Source organism: Agelaius phoeniceus, chromosome 21 (genome assembly GCF_051311805.1).
Source record: "Agelaius phoeniceus isolate bAgePho1 chromosome 21, bAgePho1.hap1, whole genome shotgun sequence".
NCBI lineage: Eukaryota > Metazoa > Chordata > Aves > Passeriformes > Icteridae > Agelaius > Agelaius phoeniceus.
The window spans coordinates 6,842,783-6,861,457 of NC_135285.1; the positions used below are offsets into that span (position 1 = coordinate 6,842,783).

Below are 18,675 nucleotides of genomic sequence, written 5' to 3' on the forward strand. Positions count from 1 at the left end.
GTAGTGGAGTTTTGCCAGAACTGCGACAGAAACCCTTGTGCTGTAGATAACACTTGGTGTGTGCTGTTTAGGAGGGGATCCCTGTAGCCAAGGAAGGGCCATGTCTGCTCTGCTCTGCAGTATTTTTAATGCCAGCCATGCTCTTGTAGAGTGCTCTGCTTCTCTTTTGTTGCTGGTCTGTGGTAAAGCTGCCATATGTCATCTTTTTTTCTCATCCCACCCCTTTCTAATTAAGTGTTGTGTTATGTATCAACTGTGTTCCTGGACGTTCTTTATTCCTCCATCTGGTACAAGTTTTTAAAGAATAGTGGGTTATAGCAAAACACCTAGGGTCAAAAATGGAGGGGTTTTGAGTGCCCTCGTTAGACCTCTGTCATACAGTTTGGAGGCTGGTCACTTAATAACTGTTACATGCAGACAGCTACACATTTTGGAAAGGGCTGGAAAGTCAGTAGTTGAGGTGGAGGGGGTCGTTCTTGCAAGGATTTCAGCTATTTGAGAACCTCAGGAGCAGTGCAGTTTCTGGCAGTCCTTTACACTCTAGGACTGTTCCTGAATTTGTGCGTTCTGTAACGGTGCTGGTTTGACCTTCATAATGTTTAATAACCAAAATCTAGTCCCTTGTTCTAGGGACTCTGCTTAGAAAAATTGCTCTGTGCTTTTTCTTCAGGAGCGAACAGGTGTGAAAATGATTATGATCCAAGATGGTCCTTTGCCTACTGGAGCAGATAAACCTCTCCGTATTACTGGAGATGCATTTAAAGTGCAGGTATGTAACAAAAGCAAACTGGTTCCCCAAGAGAACTGAGGAGAAATTCAAACCTGGCTGTGTATTTGTGAGCACCTAATGGAGTCAAATCCAAATGTAAATGTGATAATCTTTCCTGGTTTTGTTTGTTCTGTAAGGTTGAGTAGAGCAAGTTAAAACACCAGGGTTTGTTTTACAGTATAACTTAGGAGCTGTCACTCCACATAAATGCTGCACATGGGTAGGAGTAGAGATGAGGGGGAGGGTTTGGAGAAAGAAGTTTTGAAATGCTTTCCAGTCTGTGTGACAAAAAATCAAAGAGAGTTCTGTGTCACTCAGGCAAATGGGTTCTTAGTGACTGAATCACACATTTGAGACAGCAAACCTTTCACAAAACTACCTCAGACAGCCAATCGACACAGGTAATTAAAAACCAGTCCCACAACAACTCCTGAAACCAAGGGGTTTGCTTAATATTGATGCCTCAGTCTCCTTGTGCCAGGGTTCTGCAGATGTGGACGTGCCTGTGGTTTGGAGAAAATCCCCCCCATCAGCTGCAGACTGGGGGATTGCTGTGTGATGGGAGCACCTGAATTAGAGCATTAAAGTTCAGCCACAGCCTGTTCCACTTCTCAGAAAGTGCCTTTCATAACTTGCTAAGTACTTAAATCTAGCTTAGCATTCCTGTCTCCAATAGAAGTAGTTCTGTTTCATAGGATCTCCCTAATCATAAATTGTTGCAACTGTTCATGTTGCCCAGGCATTGTGTTTGGGTAGTATTTTTCAAAGCTCTTATTGCAAGTTTTAGAGTTAATTTTTTCCCCCTAAAATTCTTACTGTGGAGGTATCACTGTGCAAAAGGAGTTTAAAGACAGTCTGGCTACTTTTAACCAAATCATACTCTCAATGCTGCCACTTCCCAGATGGCTTCTGCTGTGCAAGATTTGCTGTTGTCACATCTTCCATTCAAGGAAACATGGAGACTGCACAGGCTGGAAGATCTTTGAGACACTTAAGGCTGAGCACACTTAGGAGGTGTTTAAGATGTGCGATGAATCCTTGGGTTTGGTGGGATTCTGTGGATGCTGCCATAGTGTTTCTTAACTTCCTCAAATCCTTCTGAAATCTCTCCATCACCCATATTTCTGTCTTGGCATCTCTGAAATGTCTTTGAGTTGATTCTTTCTGTTGAAAATACTTTGAGGACATGGGAAATATGTAAAAATGAAAGGAGAGAGTTTCACCACTGTCCTCAAGCTTGGAAACAGAACCAAGATGTCAAAAGCTTGACTGGCAGTAGAGAGAAACAAATGCTGGGGTTTGACATACAGGCTTTTTTTATTTTATTGGTGAGTACTGTTGGCTAGTTTCCAGTGTAGACTTTGACTGGCTGGGCTTGTGAATGGCCTTGAGTGCTATCAGTAGGTAGGAAAAATATCCTTTTGTCTCAGAAAATGTCCTGCTGGATTGCTGCAGACTTGGGCTTAACTTCTCAGAGTCAGTAAGCTCAGTGGTGCCCAGCAGCCTCCTTACTATGTGCTCTGTAGCTCTTAGTGGGCATGACCTCTGCCATGCTACCAACAGCTTCTACCTTACTGTATTGGTTTCAGTTCTATCAGTAGGAAAGGGCATCCACTTCCAAAGATATTTTAAAAGTTAAAGGACCTTTTTTGAAAAACTGGAGGAAGCATTTGCACCCAAGAAACTGCCACCTTGTGCACCTGGCAGGTTTTGTCAGACATAGAAGATGCCATCGAGAACAGACTGTGGTAAAAGAAATCCTAAATCAGACTGCTGTTCCTGTCAGCAGATGGAGATCCCCCTGCCTGAAGCCTGACCATTCCCCATGTGGAGGCCCTAACACCAGGAGGGCAAGCAGAAGAATTTGAAGCTAACTGTAACTTCTTTCCCCATGTAGCAAGCGAGGGAAATGGTACTGGAGATCATCCGAGAGAAAGATCAGGCAGACTTCCGAGGCGTGCGCAGTGATTTCAGTGCTAGAATGGGAGGAGGCAGCATAGAGGTACGTTTGCTTCTCAGTGCTCTGCTAACCTCCCTGTGGGATGGGTACTGGGGGGAGTCATCCAACTGCACTTGTAACCTGTAAGCTTTTTTTTAAATGTGTTGTGTTCTTTTTTTTTTTTTTTGCCAGAAGAATTGAGTCTGGCTCTGCAAAGAGGAGGAGTTCTCATGGACTCCCAGATGGCACTTTATAATTGAAGCTGCATTCTTGTAGTGCAGAGTTCATTTAGTGGGGAAGGAATTTGTGGCCACGTGTTTGTTTTTCTCAAGAGATGCGGTTCTGTAGCCTGGAGCTGCCTAACATGGCCCACCCTCAAAGTTAAGAGCGTCTCCTTGTAAAATCAGAGTCATTCAGTCTAGTTCTCTGCACTTTCATACTCCTTTGCCTTTCCCATCAGGTCTCTGTGCCCAGGTATGCTGTTGGAATTGTGATAGGAAGAAATGGAGAAATGATCAAAAAGATTCAGAATGATGCTGGAGTTAGGATTCAATTTAAACCAGGTTTGTGTGAGGATGGAGAGCCGTTGCTTTCTGACCAGTGTTCCACTTTTGGGTTCCAGCAGCCAGGCTTTCCTCATTTACAGGTGCATTGTGTCTCTTTCTGAAACCCATTTAAATGTGATGTGCTGCCTCCTCATGCACTTCCTGGTTTTCAGAGAGTAAGATTATGTACAGCTCATTTGCAAACGTTAGATGTCACAACAGGTCATGTCTTGAGTGGTAATTATACAGATAAATAAAATAACAAAAATCTTTTATTTCCTGTTAAAGAATTCTCCTTCAGGACATTAAAGCCTTTGGGGATCAGGAGTTGATTAATTCTGAGTAACTTTCTCTGGGTCCTTGGCTGTCTGATCACCTATCAAAGCTGCCTTTTTTCCTCTTAAAATTATATCAGTCTCTTTCATAGCTTTTCGACATTTGAAAGTGTTTTCTTTTGAGCGTTGTTCCCTCTGCAGTGTGGGCTGGGTTTTGTCTTCTTGCAGTCCAGGGAAGAGGGGCTGAAGGTGGAGGGAAGCAGTAGCTCCTGGGATAGTTCTGTGGTGTGAAAATGCTGCCAGCAGTGTTGGTGCTGGAAGGAAGCTTTTGTTGATGAGTGGATGTTTTCTGTTTTTAATTGAGTCTTTGCCCCCTCTCTCCACAGATGATGGGATTAGCGCTGAAAGAGTCGCGCAGGTCATGGGGCTCCCCGATCGGTGTCAGCACGCAGCACACATCATCAGTGAGCTCATCCTCACGGCACAGGTGGGTTCTGGAAGTGCTCTCTGGGAATGTGGGCTGCATGGAGGGATGGAGGCCAGCTTCTGAAAAGCAGCACTGTTCAGTTTTCCCCAGTAGGCACACATGCTGCTGCCTAGAGCTGCTGGGTTTGAGGTTTGTTTCTTTACAATGGAAGTTCTTTTAATATCATACAATGTGTATGTCCTAACTGAGCTGTGGGAAGGTCTTTTATTCCCAGGCCTATGAGGCATCATTATAGCTCCACATCTATCTCCTGTTTAGTTGCTGTTAAGTTTGGAAACAGTGAGCTGATGGAATGGAGTCCATCAGCATCAGACAGTGGTTGGGGGCTCTGTTTAGACAGCAGAGCACTGCCAGTGCTCAGTGGTGCCTCATCTTCAGCCTCCAGCCCTTTGGTCTGGTGAGGCACAGGAAGGTGCTGAGTGCCCAGGTATGGTGTCACTGTGCTCTAAAACACACCAGCATTGCATTGCACAAGAGCAAGAAAGGGGAACTACTAGGGCAGACTCTTGAAGAAGGTTGTATATTCCCATTGCATTATGTGGAATTAAAACTTTAGGCCATTTCAGAAACCTGAGCATAATTTGTCCAAAAAGGTCCGTAATTTGTCCATCTTAATATCTCTTCTAGCCCCAATACCTGGTTTGAATACTTGATTTCATAACTTGCTGTAATGACTCCCTTAAATATTGTGGTCTGTCATGATAGCCTCTGACTGCCCATGGCATTTCCTTTTGGAAAAATCACTTACCCAAAATGGGTATGTCCTTTAAGTGCCTTTGAACTTAAAAGCTTCCTTTGGAAGTTTTGGAAAATGTACATTTCTGCTGAGTAATTCCAGCAGGGTGACACTTGAAAGGGTTGGAAAGCAGCTTTTGTGTGTGTCAGTGCCAAGATCCATTGTTTGCTCTAAAGAGACCCCCCCCCCCCCCGCCATCACAAACTGAAAGTCCTTTAGTAGTTGATGCTTATTTATAGGTTTATTTCAGCAGATGTAAAGGCATGCATTTAAAAATAAAAATATCTTCCTGAATCAGGAAGGCAACCTACATTACTTGGCATCTTTCTAGAGTGCTTCAAACCTTGACTGTGAAACTGAGGTCCAGGAATATCTCAATTCAATGCCATTGATTATGAGGCAGTTTAACTGACCTGGCTTTATTTTGTTTTTAAGGTGCATTGGTGCCAACATAAAAGCACTGATGCACATGTTTTGCCTTGTCAGGAACGAGATGGCTTTGGAAGCTTGGCTGTTGCCCGAGGAAGAGGTCGTGGCCGTGGGGACTGGAGTGTTGGAGCACCTGGGGGCGTGCAGGAAATCACCTACACTGTTCCAGCTGACAAGTGTGGCCTTGTTATAGGCAAAGGTGGGTTTGGTGACTCCAAATACCACAGCTTGCAATCCTTCTCTCTCGGGATGATCATGTTCTTGCTGCCTCACAGCGAAGCTTTCTGTGATTGTAGTGTTTGGTGCCCGGTGAATGCAGCGTAGGAATAAGCTGTAAGTGCTTGTGGTTGTTGTCTTTGTGGTGTTCTCACTCATAATTGTGTTCTCCAGGCCCTTGTTCACAAGCTGTAAGAGAGGCTCTTAATGCAGAGCTGTCAAATAAGCTTGTTTTATAACAAGCAGCTGGCTGAGAAAAGGCAGGTTCATTTGTAGAGTCTTTTTACAGAGTATTCGTTTGAAGGACAGTTTATCAGGGACAAGCAGAGCAGTCATTTCATGATGCTCTGTGAGGAAATTTCATTTCCTGAATCATTTCAGGATTTCTGTGAGTGCTCTGTGAGGAAATGGAAGATCTCTGGGTGTGCTAATAACAGGAACTACTTCCAGCCCCTGAAGTGTGTGATGAATGAAGTGAAGTAGGAGGATTTCTCTGCCTCTGCTGGCACCTGACCTGGCACAGAAGCCTGGTGCACCTTGTGCTACTTGGCTGAGCGTGTTCACTGCCATGGAGGCCCCTTGGCTGCTTGGCCAGTGGATCTCTTCATGCTCAGGAGATGGATGAGGAGTCATCCTCTCAATCAGGACAGCCCTGTGATGGTTCTGAAACTGAGCATCAGCAGCAGACTCAGTTTGTCACAGAGCAGGAGCTGCATGTGGGGCAGTGGCAGGACTCGGGGTAGTGCCAGGAGCAGACAAGCTCTGTAGCTCTGAACTGCTGGGATGTGTCTGAGCTAATGCACTGACCTATCTAAGGCAGTGTTTCATTTTTCTATCTGCTTATTTCAGAAGGAATGACATATGCCTGAACTAGTATTTAAGTAATCACAGCTGACTTTCAGCCTCAGCAGAGAATAGAATAGGAATAGATAAGCTGCAGCAGAAAAGGAGGCAGAGACTTGAGGGCATTGGGCCAAGTTTCAGTGGCTTTGAGTGTTCCTGGCAGGAGGGAGCTTGTGGTGAGACTTGTTGTGGCTTCTTTCCCTCCTGCACGTCCCTGCTGTTCCCTGCCATGGGCCTGTCCCCACAGCACCCTGAGCTCCTGCCCTGTTGGATGACCAGGGACATGGGCAGGTCAGCCCTGTAGCTGCAGTTGTTTCAGATGTTGTTTTTTTGCCACAAGCCTGTTCACAAAGCTGAAAACTTTTTTTCAGTATGAAAAACCACCTGCTTTCCCCATTATGCAGAAATTGCAGTGATTATGCTTGTCCTCACTGAACAGTCCAGTTGGCCAAAAGATCAAGCAAAGTAAATTTTAAGCCCACGAGTGAGACTTAAATGTACAGAAAAATCAAATTATAATGAAACTTTATTGCTGTATCCATTAGTCATCTTTAATAAAGGATCAGAAAAGGTCACTTGTTGTTCAGCAGTGCACTGAAGTGGAGCATTTGTGACTAGAGAGAGCACTGTGTGCTGAAAAGATAAATGCAGGTAGTGGAGTGAATGTCCCAGCATTCAAGTGCAAGGCCTGGCACAGCCTCACTGGGGGGTGAAGGGTGGCTTTTTACCTTTGTTTCCACAACAGCAAAATAGGGATTCTTACTTGGCCAGATCAGAAGCTTTCTGGAGTGACTAATTACTAGTTGTATGGTGATTTGAGTGCTGGTAGCATTGTAATACCACCTTGTAATCGGTGTTCTCACAGTGCCTGTGCTCTTAGGCTGCTGCAGCCTTCACTTTTGTCAAGTGAGTGATGGCTGTAGCGTTGCCTTTTGGGGTCTGGACCAGCGTGGATGTGCTGCACTCTCCACACATTGATGCAAGACAGGCAATTCTTGTTATTTCCACCCCTGCTGCCTGTGGGGCAGTGCAGGGCAGAGGGGATCTTAGTGGGGCTTTCTTAACAGTGACCAATTACAAAACCTTTGCACTCCCTGACAGTTTCTGAGCAGTTTCCAGCTGTTGGGTGTGAATACAGAATGGGGCTGTTGGCCTCCTCTGTGAAATCTGGCTGAGGACTCTGGGCCCTCAGCTTGGTCTCGAGATCAGCAACCAAGCAAAGAGTGCTGAGCCAAGTGCCCTGGGCACCCAGGTGTGGTGTGTGTGATGTGACCTGGGAACTGCTCCTGTGCTCCCAGCTCCATGTGAGCACTTGAGAAGCAGGGAAAAGAGGGAGGCTGGGAAGTTTATCAGCTCAATTTCTGCAGCATTCGTGACTGAAGACCTGGTGCCTTTTTCTTGTGGGCATCTCAGCTTGAGAGCGTGAGCTTTGAGGAGTTGGCCTGCAGATCCTGCGCATGGCTTTTTTCCCTGCAGGGTGGGAAGGTGCAGCTTTTCTTTCCCAAAGGCCCTGAGGAAGGGTGGAGGCAAGCACCATACACATGTCAAAGTCTGTCTGTGTTTGGTGGCGCTTGGAAACAGCTTCTGACTCCCTGGGCCCCCCTGGATTTCCATGATAAATACAGCAATCCTGACAGATACCGCGCCCGGCCTGGCTCTTGTCAGCCCGGCCTTTGAGCAGGTTTGATTAATTGCTTTAGGATTTCACATCCAGCCGGGAGGGAGGCCGCTCCTGGCTCGCTCCTGCCCCCCATCAGGTGGAAGAATGGAGGGGATGAATGCTCTATAGACAGCCACCATGTGCCCAGCAGTCACCTCGCCGTGGGGAGGAGATTCCTTCCGGCACTGCGGCTGCGTCACGGCCTCTGCATCCTCTGGAGGGTGGCTTGGCTGGGAGGGAGCACTTCCACCTGTACCAGGCTGCAAGGGGAAGAGGACAAGGGCACTGAGTCCTTCTGGAGGGAGTGGGGGTAAAGCTTGAAGTCTCCCACCAAACCTGGAGAGGCAGCTGACTTGATTCTGCTGTGTGGTGTAGGAGGGAGCTGCTGTAGAAACAGACCCAACAGCCACAGGCTTGGTGCTGAATGCTAAATGGGGCAATGATTTGAAATCTGTATTCTCCTTGCTTCCAGTTTGAGAATGCTTCGATTTTTAATCCCCTTTTGGAAGGAGAAACTAGTCTGCAGTGCAAGTAGCAACCTCTGGTTGTGCCTCTGTCACCCAGTAAAGAAGTTGTGCCACTCCTTCAAATTGTGTTGCCTGAAAGGGTCCTCTGTATTCACTGAGCAGATGAAATGGCTGTTGATTCAGATCTCACCTCGATATGTAAAAAACAGAGCTTCAAACAAATCTGCATCAGACAAAAGCATGACACAAAAAAAAAACCCTTCTTGGTTTTGAAACTTCATCTTACTCCTTTCCCATGCTTGACTGAAAGTAAGTGGGTTGGCTTTTGGCTGCACAGTACAATCCCTGTTGTCTGCCCAGGGATGTGACATGATTATCTTTTGTTAAATGCATCTTCAAAAATTCATTTAGAAAGAGTTAATTGCCCTTTGGCAACTTTTCCTCCTCCCTTCCCCAAGAAGGCTTTAAAATGTTAAAAAGGTCACGAGTCCATTACAATGAAATGAACAAGTGTCTGCAACATCCACAGTTTGTTTTGAAATTGTGCTGGATGTATAGAGATGGAAATGTGAGCAAAATTGAGGCGTTTATTTTTGGAGGTTCTTTTTAATGAAAACCAAACAAAAATCTCTGGTTAGTTTCCTTTGCTCTCTGTGCTGCTTGCTGTCTACCCTTTGAGCTGGTGATATTTTGGTTTGTGGTTTTAAAAGCTGTAAAACCCCTTCCTTCCCCACACCCTTTAATTTCTCCAGTTGAGTGGAGCTGGTCTGTAAGTTGTGTGAGCTTCCAAAAGAAGAATTGAACCATTGTAACATTGGCTGAGGCTTTTGTTAAGCAAATTTCATGAAGAGACCAGGACCTAGCAGGTCTTGAGGAAATCAGATCCACTTTGACTGGCCCTGCTGCATCCTGCTGGAAGCACTCCTGTGCTCTTGTGCATCCAGATGGCAAACGAGCCAGACATGTTCACTGCATGCACAGCTAACTCTGAAATAGCAGGAGACAGCCTGGAATCGAGTGCTGCCATGGCTGTGGAGGGATGTGTGGCTGCAGGGTGAACAGCAAACCTTGTAAGGAGGGGCTGCTCTAAGGCAATAACCTGTCAAACAGCTCATGTTTGGGAGAAGGCTTAAGCTTTGTTATGTGGCTGGTGGCTTTTTGCCTTAGTGATGGAAAAAAGAAGAAAAACCAGCATGTTTAGATTGCAGGTGACCTTCATTTCCTAGAGGATTTGAACAGCTGTGCAAAAGCAATGGAATTAAGTCAGTGCAGGTTTTGCATCTGTTTTGTCAAAGGGCACTTAGTGGGGCTTGTGTGTTCTTTAAGCAGCATCATCCATGACCCCAAAAACTGTTACAGTAGCTCAAGGTTTCAGGTTATGCTTGTGAAGTAGATTAAAGGAGCAGCATGAGCTCAGGTGCTGCAGTTTCTCTTGCTGTTGCCATCCTCAGCCTCACTCTCCTGAGGCACACAGAAGGTGCCTGAAACTGTAATCCATTCCCAGGACCTGACTTTGATATTATTTTATGGAAAACGATGCTGAACATCCCTCCTAATGCCTTGGCTTTTTTTCTCCTCAGGTGGTGAGAACATCAAGAGCATAAATCAGCAGTCAGGAGCACACGTGGAGCTGCAGAGAAACCCACCCCCAAACACAGACCCTGGTGTAAGAATATTCACAATCAGAGGGGTCCCCCAGCAAATCGAGCTCGCTAGACATCTCATAGATGAGAAAGTTGGTGTAAGTTCCATCCCTGCTCTCTTGCTCTGTCCCTTTCAGACTTGCTGTTGTCACTCTTGGGTACATGTAGGCCTGGACTCACAGGATGGCACAGAATGCACGTGCTTGCATTGTTCAGCTTCAAAACCATTTGCCTCTTAGCAGCTGGCTTGAACTTGATGGCCCTCCAGCATCCATTTGGTTAATTTTTGCTGTGGTCCCAGAAGGATTTGACTGTTGACATAATCCTGGGTAGTGTATACAGCTATATGAGAGGGAAGAACAGCAGTAATAAGGTATGAAAAGGCTGTCAGAGGAGATTTTTGAAAGGGAGACAATAGTGTCACTGTGTGAGAATGACACAGTCCTGGCAGCATCATCCTGAAAGTAAAACACTGAACTTTCTCAGTAGGTTCAGGATGACTTATCTTACACTTAATGCAGTGCTGAGGTGTTGAAGTTTGATAAAGCTGCAGTACTACTGAATGAGGAGACTTTGGTAAAAAAGTATGGAAAACACTGAACTGGGGCGTGGCAAAGCTGAAAAGCTGCCTTCATGCTGAATTGAGAGGAGAAGGCTTGACACCAACCTCAGGATCCACGTGTCCCAGGCTGTCTTCTCTCCTTTCTTACTACTCATAGTAGCTGCCTCCACTCTGTACTTGGAGCTGGCATTAAATATCTGTGGATTCTGTGACAGGGTACCAGCATGGGTGGACCTGGAGGATTTGGTCAAAGTCCCTTCAGCCAAGCACCTGCTACACCTCATCAAAAGTAAGCTGCTGCATCTCCTCACCATGGGCTGGGGGAATGGCTGGGAGCTAGAAAGTGCTGGGAGAAGGGTGGAGGGCCGTGAAGGGGTGGGGTATGAGTGGAGCCTTCTAAAGATTAAGCATTCTGAAGCAAAAGCAAGTGAGCTCAATGCTTTAAGCTTGGCTACAGGAAAGATTTCATCTATTAAATGATGCACAGGTAGGTATTGGCATCTCCAAAATTCCTATCTCTAGTGCAGTGAGAGCATGGAAAGAAGCCTGAACTGCACAGAGCACAAGGAGTGCTGTTCAGTGTGATGTATCTTCACCTTGGCTTCATGAGCAGACTGATACCAAGGCAGGACATTGCAGTTCACACCTGCACTGCTTTCCTCTTGCTCCCATGTTGCCTGTTTGATCAGCAGCTGCTGACTATAAGTGACTAGTTCTCTTCTCTGGGCAGCTTCATGTCTGTGGCTTGGTAAGTATTTTATTGTCTACTTGAGCATGGCTTTTTGTCCTCTGCAGTGGTCCTCAGGCGTTCATGACACAGGGCTGGGGCAGTACCTACCAGACGTGGCAGCAGCCTGGACAGCAAGTCCCAAGTAAGTACCAGGACCTGGAGAAGGGTTGGTGTTCCCTCTGCAGTCTCTGCTTTGTGCCTGCAAAAGGCAGGCTCACCCATGAGACCACGTGTGGAAAACAGCAGAACAATTTCCTGAGCAGAGCAGAAGAGGTGTGTGGAGGCACGTGGTGGTGGTTGAGCTCAGAACGAGCTGAAGGACATGGAAAATTTTTGCTTTTTGTGTGCTTAAGTGCTTATTGCCTCTTTCTGCTCCTTTGGTAGAAACTTGGTCTTTGCTGTCTGTTCCTCTCTTTACAAAAACATTCCTGCCTGTGGCTCTCTTCCCCCAGGATTCTCCAGGGAAGGACTTGCTAACCACACTTCTCCCTAACAGGTGCTGAGCCCTCCCATCTCTTTGTTCTTGACCTTATAATTTCTTGTTTATTTTCTTGTTTAATTATTCCTTACAGGCTTTTCTTACTGTTCAAATTCCAGACTGATGGAGCAACAGGGGAGAGGGATGCAGGAAATGGAAGGAAGGTTAGGGAGGGCTCCTGTACTGGTCATTTCTTCCTGAAAGTCTGTTGAGTGAAAATTGAGCAGTTTGGAATGGAGAGTTGCCTTTTCAGAATAATTCTAGTAGGAAATGCTGGGGGTGATGCTGTAGCTGCATCATCCTGTATCTCCAACAGCTGAGGAATGGTTTCCCTTAACAGAGCAGATTCATGTCTGCTTGGTAATCTCAAAGCTCAGGTGGTGGTGGTAATGTCCAAAGGACCTTTGCAGTCACAATATTTTAAGAAATACAAATTTTTTAATTGTCTGGTCTCATTAAACTAAACCTAAGCACCAAAAGGTGTGTGGAGAGTTAATTTTAAAGGGATTTAATGGCAGATGCATTTCACTGCTAAGGCTGATTTAGCAATGAAGCAGATTTTGAATTTTGGTATAAATTCCTGCCCTTTGCCGTGCCTGAGGTAGAGGAATCACTGCAGGGACAATGCCTGCAATTGCACTTGTGATTCCCTGTAACCCTGATCACCTTGGAGTGTTTATGACATTGTGAATATGTGAAATCTGGAAATCTCAGTGCTGCTTTGTTAACTTGCTGCACTTCTGAAACATGTGCTGTGGTGGCACATGGGAACCCTGCATGGGAAGACTCTGGATGAGTCCTCTCTCTTAGCAGTTACAGCCTGAAATGATGACTTTCCCTTTGAGCTCTAGGGTCTTGGAGAAGGTCAGCAGTTGTTCTGGTTTCAGCACATTAAAATGCAGTGGTGGGCTTCAGTGGACTTTGCTTCTGTGCAGGAGTGGAATAGTATGGTACTGAAGTAGATTTTCTCACTACCTTGTTTTACAGGAAAAATTGTCACTCTGCTCTTTTGCTTTGCATCCCCAAGGGCTCTGAACCTCCCTGAGCTTTGGGAAGCAGAGCAGTCAGTGCAGCAGGGGAAAGGGAAAGCTCCACAAAAATATTTAACTTTTATCTTCCATAGAGCCTTGGGTGAAATGCTTACAAAGTTGCATTGCTCTTTGCCTTGCAAGATGCCTTTAGAAACTCACCTTGGTAACTTAATTTCTTCCTCACCTTCCTGAACCATCCCTTCATGCTGCCCACCAGTCTCTGGGGAAAGTAGAACCTCCCTTCCTGCAGCAGATAATCATGTCTCAGGCTCACCCCTCCTGGCTTAGGAGCCTGCTGTAGGAACCACAGCCCCCTTGAGCCCCCTGATGACCAATAATGCAGCTCATCCTCCAGGGCAGATTTGCACTGTGAGGTTCAGGTGGCTCCCAAAGCCCTGGAGCTTCCTGCCTTGCCATTGTCCTTCCCCACGTGGGTTTAGTCCCACACTGCTGCCTTTTGGAGGCAGGTGTTCTATTTCTGCAGTTGAACCTGATGGAAGATGTTGGCTCTCTAGTTCCATGGATGCTTAGGATGCTCCCTGTTCCTGTTTGTAGCCAGGCACACGGAAGGCAGGCTGGGTGAGGAGGGAGGACACACACAATGCTTTAAGAACCCTCACCACTCTTCTCTGCTGCAGTGGTGCCCAGGTGGAGCTCACCAAGGCGTAGGAGGATTGTTGTAAAAATAGGTAAATACCTGCTTTTGCACTTTTTAATGTGAAAACAGCCTTGTGCAGGGTCCACGGCCCGAGTGCAGCCTGTGTGTCACAGCTCTGTCAGCCCTGTCACAGCGCCGGCGTCCTGGGGACAGCCTCCTGTGCCCTCCTTGTGGGAGGAGGGGCAGACCCCCACCCCCTACACATGTATTTAGATTTTAATTACTTCCCCCATCTTAAATAAATTAACTGGCTGGGGAAACATTTTGCTGTGAAATGCATTTAGCTGCGTGTCCTTTCAGCCTGCTGTGGACTGTAATTCTCCGAGAAGAAAAGGCATTGAAGGAGGTCCTTTGTTGGCATTAGCAGGTGGACAGTTGAGGCAGCCTTGACCTCTGCCAGAAAAGGTCCTGACTTGTAGCGTTGGTCAAGTCTTTTAACCCGCTTTTATGCCCCTGGACAGGACACTGCTGCCCTGTTCCCTCCACCCACTTCACACTTGCAGTGTTTTATTTTCCCCTTCCCCCCACTTCAAAGCCCCCCTCGGGCCGGCGTCAGGGCTGGGCTGGGATGGGCAGAGCTCTGCTCCACCCGTGTCCTCTGTCCCTGCCTCTGCTTGTCCCCAGTGCTCCCCACTCCTGCCGTGCCTCTCTGCAGCTCCCAGCTGCTGTGTTTGCTGCTGGTGTGTCCCGTGTCTCACTGAGGGCTCTGTGCTCCCGCTGGGATCCAGGGAATCCTTCCTCTCTCCCAGCTGGCCGGGCTCTCCCTGCTGTGGCACTTGGATGTGCTGGGTTGGAGGTGTCTTAGTGCTTCAAAGATGGGGAGTCTGTGCTGGGTGGAGCCCAAGGTTTGGGATCTGTGAGGAGACACTGGCACTGCTTCCCTTGGAGCAGTGGAGGAGCCTGGAGCTGACACCATGAGCCAGCTGTGGCTGTTTGGGATGTTGTGGCTGCCTCTTCAGTGATGCCTGGCCTGTGCCCCTGTGGCCAGTGGAGCTGGCTGTGCCCCCTGTGCACCCCTGGTCAGTGGAGCTGGCTGTGTCTTGTGCAGGGCTCATGGCACCTTGAGGAGTTGGGAGCTGAGTGCCTGCCCCAAAGTTGTGCAGGTCGTGCTGTGGAGGCTTGTGTGTGTGCAGGGTGCATGGAGGGGCGTTGCTCACAGGGGTCCCTCAGCTCTGCTCCACTGAGAAGAGCAGGGGTGAAGGATGCAGCACCTGAGAAACCAGTGAGGTGACTCAAAACATGGCAGTTCCCTTGGCAGCTCTGTGGAGGTGACGAGTCTCAGCTTGTCAGGTGTCTCAGCTCTCCTGCACTGAGTGCAAGCAGACTGGGAGCCCAGGGTGGCTGATTGCAGACGGGGCAGCTCCCAGCCACGTGCTCTGGCTTGAGCAGGCCCCAGCAGGGTGACATTTGGCTTCATGCCCTTCAGCAGATGAGCTGAGGTCAGGAACTTGAGCTTTTCCTCAGCTTCCCCTGAACTGAAGATGCCCAACACTGTAGAAAAGTGAAAGCTGAAGCGTCGAGTCTGGGCAGCTGGGGTAGACCCAGGGCCTGTCTAGTGGAGAGGTAGATGTCACTGCTGGAAACTGTCACCTGTTCCATACTGACATGCCCCTTGTTGTCATCTTTGCACAGGCCAACAGAGCCAGCAGCAGAACAGCCATCCCGATTACAGCAAAGCATGGGAGGAGTATTTCAAAAAACAGAGTGAGTGAAACAGGCTTCCTGGAGATGAATCAGCTCCTGTCACAAGGAGTTAGCTCTAATCCAATGACTTGCATCTCCATCCCTGCCTTTTTTAGCTTCCAGTCCTTTGCAGATGCCCCCTGGCCCTGGCCTGTTGGTGATGGTGCATGTAGTGCTCCCAGGGAAAGCTCTCGGTTGTGCTGTCGCGTCTCGGGAGCGCAGCTCCCACTGAGCTCCTCATGCCCCTGCTTGCAGCCAGCCTGCCTGGGGAAACACAGAACACGCAGGAACTGCTGCTGGCAAAACCCAGGGAGCTGGAGCTGGGTTGTGAGAGGGTAGGAGAGCTCATGGAAGGTCCCAGGCCTGGCTCTCTGCGCCGTGTTACAGAGTGCATGATCCCGACCTTTGGAGTTGCTTTGACATGGAGCTGCTGGAGGCTTTGCACCTTTGAGGATGAGGGGTGTGCAGGCTGTCAGGCTGCCCCTGCAGCTGCAGGGATGCTCTGGGTGCTTTCTGCCTGCTCTTGGCTTGTCCCTCACAGTCAGCTTGGAGTCCATCCTGCCATCCCACGCAGTCGAGCCGGTGTCGCTCTGTCAGGTGTCTGCAGCAGCTGGAAGGGGGCTGGCTCTTCATTAAGCTTGGCAAAAGGAGATCCTAAACCTGCACTTGGACTTCTGGAATTGCTTAGCTCTTCCTTTTTTCTTCTTTCTCTCCAGGTCATGCTGCCAGTGCTGCTTCTCAGGCAAGTTCCCAGCCGGACTACACAATGGCTTGGGCAGAGTATTACCGACAGCAGGCTGCCTACTATGGGCAGACACTAGGGCAGGCTCAGGCCCACAGCCAGGTCTGTATTCACCTTCCCCAAACCCCTCTGCTCCTTCTCTTGGGCAATCTGGTATATTGGCTTTGCCTTGGTGTAGGGACTCTCCTTCAGGCTCACACGGTGAAGCAGAGATGTTTTGTGGCTGAGGAAGTGATCACAGAAGCATTGCCTCAACATCAAAGTCTTATTTTCCTGTACAGGGTGGGTGAGGGGTTTTTTGGGAGGGGACTGGGGGACTATTTGTTTCTCCTGGGAGCCTTTCCTTATAGTCCCCAGGCAGTTGTTTGACTTTGGGGAATTAAAGTAAAAGGAATGATGAAGCCAGGCTGGTGAGACAGCACAGCACTGAACTGGGAGTGCAGGCACTGCCTTTTCTCGTGCTAGGACAGGAGCTGTGTGCTCACCATCTCCCTGTCCCAAAAGAAACCAAAACTTGAAAAATTATTTACCTGCTTTGAGTAAAATCACCCCTCAACTGTCACTCAGTGCACTGAGAGCATTGGGTGAGATTTACCCTGATCACACTTGCTGCTTCATGGAGCAAACAAAGCGGCAAAAAGTCTGTGCAAAGCACAGTGGAACCTTGCTGTGGTCTGACACTCGTCCCCACGGCTCCACATTCAGCTGTGGCTCCGGGAGCAGAGCTGCTGTGGATGGCAGCCCCCAGCAGCTGCTCTCCCCTGCTCTCCCCTGCTCTCCCCTGCTCTCCCCAGCTCTCCCCTGCTCTCCCCTGCTCTCCCCGCTCTCCCCAGTGAGGTGGAGCCGGCGCTTGCCGCGGGCGCTGGCCAAGGCTGACCTGGACGTGGTGATGATGAAAGGGCTTCTCTTCATTCCTCCCCGAGCCTGCCCTGCTGGAGAGAGGGATCTTGTTTGGTGAGGGCAGCAGAGCTCTGGGACAGCGTTAGGGCAGAGGGCTCTGGTGGCAGCTCAGAGCATCCTTTGAGCTCTGTTTCCCGCTCAGCTGCAGCGGGGACAGACCTGTGCTGGGGGAGGAGGGCTCAGCAGCTTGGATAATTTCCTGCTGCTCAGTAACTTTTCCTTTTCTCTCCTCTCTCTTTCTAGGAGCAGTAGAACAAGGTCCTCGTGGCAATTTTTTTTTCTTGGAATCGTTGTGGAAGAAAACCTTTTTGTAACAGAGGTTTCTAGATTTGCAACATTTTGATGAAGACTTTTCTGTTTGTGAAACACTAGCTGTAGGATAATCTATACTGAACTTTTCTAAGAATCAGGAACAATTAGTAATGTACTAAACGTATGGACATGCTGGTAATTTTGTTTCCAAATTTATATTAAAAAAAAAACAACCTCCGGGATTCTTTTTGGAGAGAAGCCAGAGAATTTGCAGGCACCAAAACGCACCCCAGAGCTGTGACATTTCAACATGTGGGTTTTTTGTGTGGTTTTTTTTTTCCTTTTAATTTTCGATCTTTTCTGTTGGAACAGAAAGAGTGGCTTGGAAGTCTTAGGTGGTATGTAACAAATCTTAAAAAGAAAAAAAAAATTAAACAGTATTTAAATATTCTTAAATATGTAAATTCATTAAATGTTTTACTTCTAATTTCTTGTATCTTGGCTGTCTTTGATTTTATTGCATTTTTAAAAAACTGAACTATGATATGTATTGTAATTAATGATATGATTTCTGTATTTGAAACAGTTACTGTTTGCAAGTTGGGGGGGCATTTTGTAGGGTTTGTATAATTTCTAGAGTCTAAAGGGGTAATATAAAAACGTGTTAATTTTTTTAGCAATACATGTTTTCATGTCTCCATTGCTCGTTGCATTTATGTATCTAAGACCTCCAAGCTTGTTAAAAAAAAGAAAAACAAAAAAAAAGAAAAGAAAAAAAACTTCTTCTATGCTCTCAGAAATATAAATACTGTTATTTTTAATATTAAAATGAATCTGCTATTAGTACCTTTAACAAACACTGTGGAACATAAAACCGTATAAAAGGTAGTAACTATTTTTTAATTCCAAGGTGTTTTCTGCTTTTTCGTTTCTTTTAAATATTTTCTTATCTAATATTTGTCAAATTACCTAGAGAAATAAATGAATCTAGTATTAACCACAGTACGCGATAAATAATTTTGATTTAATAAAAGGGATAATATGATTTCTGATGTTTACTGTAGTGTTTCTTGTACAGATAACAGTGTATTTTTAAAGGAAAAACGGAATTGAAGCTATTTTTTCTTGCATTTTTAATTGCCCTGCGGGACATTCCGTTTTTAAATGTACTGAATTTACTGTTCTTGGGTTCTTTCCTTATTTTTCCTTATGCTTGAAATGTCTAACTATAAAGAACCGCGATTGGATAATGTTGAGCATGGTGTTAAAAAAAAAAAAGTGTTCTTTTTATTTGACTGACAGTTGCATTTTACACTCTATATAATAAAATTTCCACAAGGTTTCTTGTGGGCCAAGTATTTCCTGTCTCCTGGACTCCGTTGTTCCCGGCTCCTCGCGCCGCGTCCCGGGCAGTTTGGGGCGGTCACTGTGGGCAGGATCAGCTTTAATTCTGGAGAAGCTTTAATTCATCCTTTAATCATCAGCTTTAATTCATCCTTCTGTGACAAGGATCTCCTTGTCACATCGGCCTGGTGCTGTTCTGGAGAAACTCTGTCACTGTCACATCCTCCTGGTGCTCTGACACCGAGGATTCCCGTGGAAGTTTCTGGTTTTGCTGCCATTTGGGCCA

At 47.0% G+C, this 18,675-nt stretch overlaps 1 protein-coding gene across 10 annotated transcripts in view; it reads left to right on the plus strand.

The window, feature by feature from the left end:
- The window catches only part of FUBP3 (far upstream element binding protein 3), a 39,306-nt gene extending 20,903 nt beyond the window's left edge, over positions 1-18,403 (plus strand). For 4 of the 10 annotated variants that reach the window (XR_013184913.1, XR_013184912.1, XR_013184914.1 and 1 more), the window contains 9 exons: positions 671-769; positions 2,667-2,771; positions 3,169-3,271; positions 3,915-4,015; positions 5,238-5,379; positions 9,947-10,107; positions 10,787-10,860; positions 11,367-15,172; positions 15,868-15,944. Coding sequence is in view for 5 of the 10 variants with exons in the window: in XM_077188991.1 (XP_077045106.1) it covers positions 671-769; positions 2,667-2,771; positions 3,169-3,271; positions 3,915-4,015; positions 5,238-5,379; positions 9,947-10,107; positions 10,787-10,860; positions 11,367-11,443; positions 15,101-15,172; positions 15,868-15,995; positions 17,037-17,045 (1,071 nt within the window). In the remaining 5 variants the exon portion in view is untranslated. Of the gene's footprint in view, positions 1-670; positions 770-2,666; positions 2,772-3,168; positions 3,272-3,914; positions 4,016-5,237; positions 5,380-9,946; positions 10,108-10,786; positions 10,861-11,366; positions 15,173-15,867; positions 15,996-17,036 lie in introns of those variants that run through there. The other 6 variants (XM_077188991.1, XM_054646405.2, XR_013184916.1 and 3 more) reach the window with 5 other exon arrangements.
- Positions 18,404-18,675: the final 272 nt, after the last annotated feature.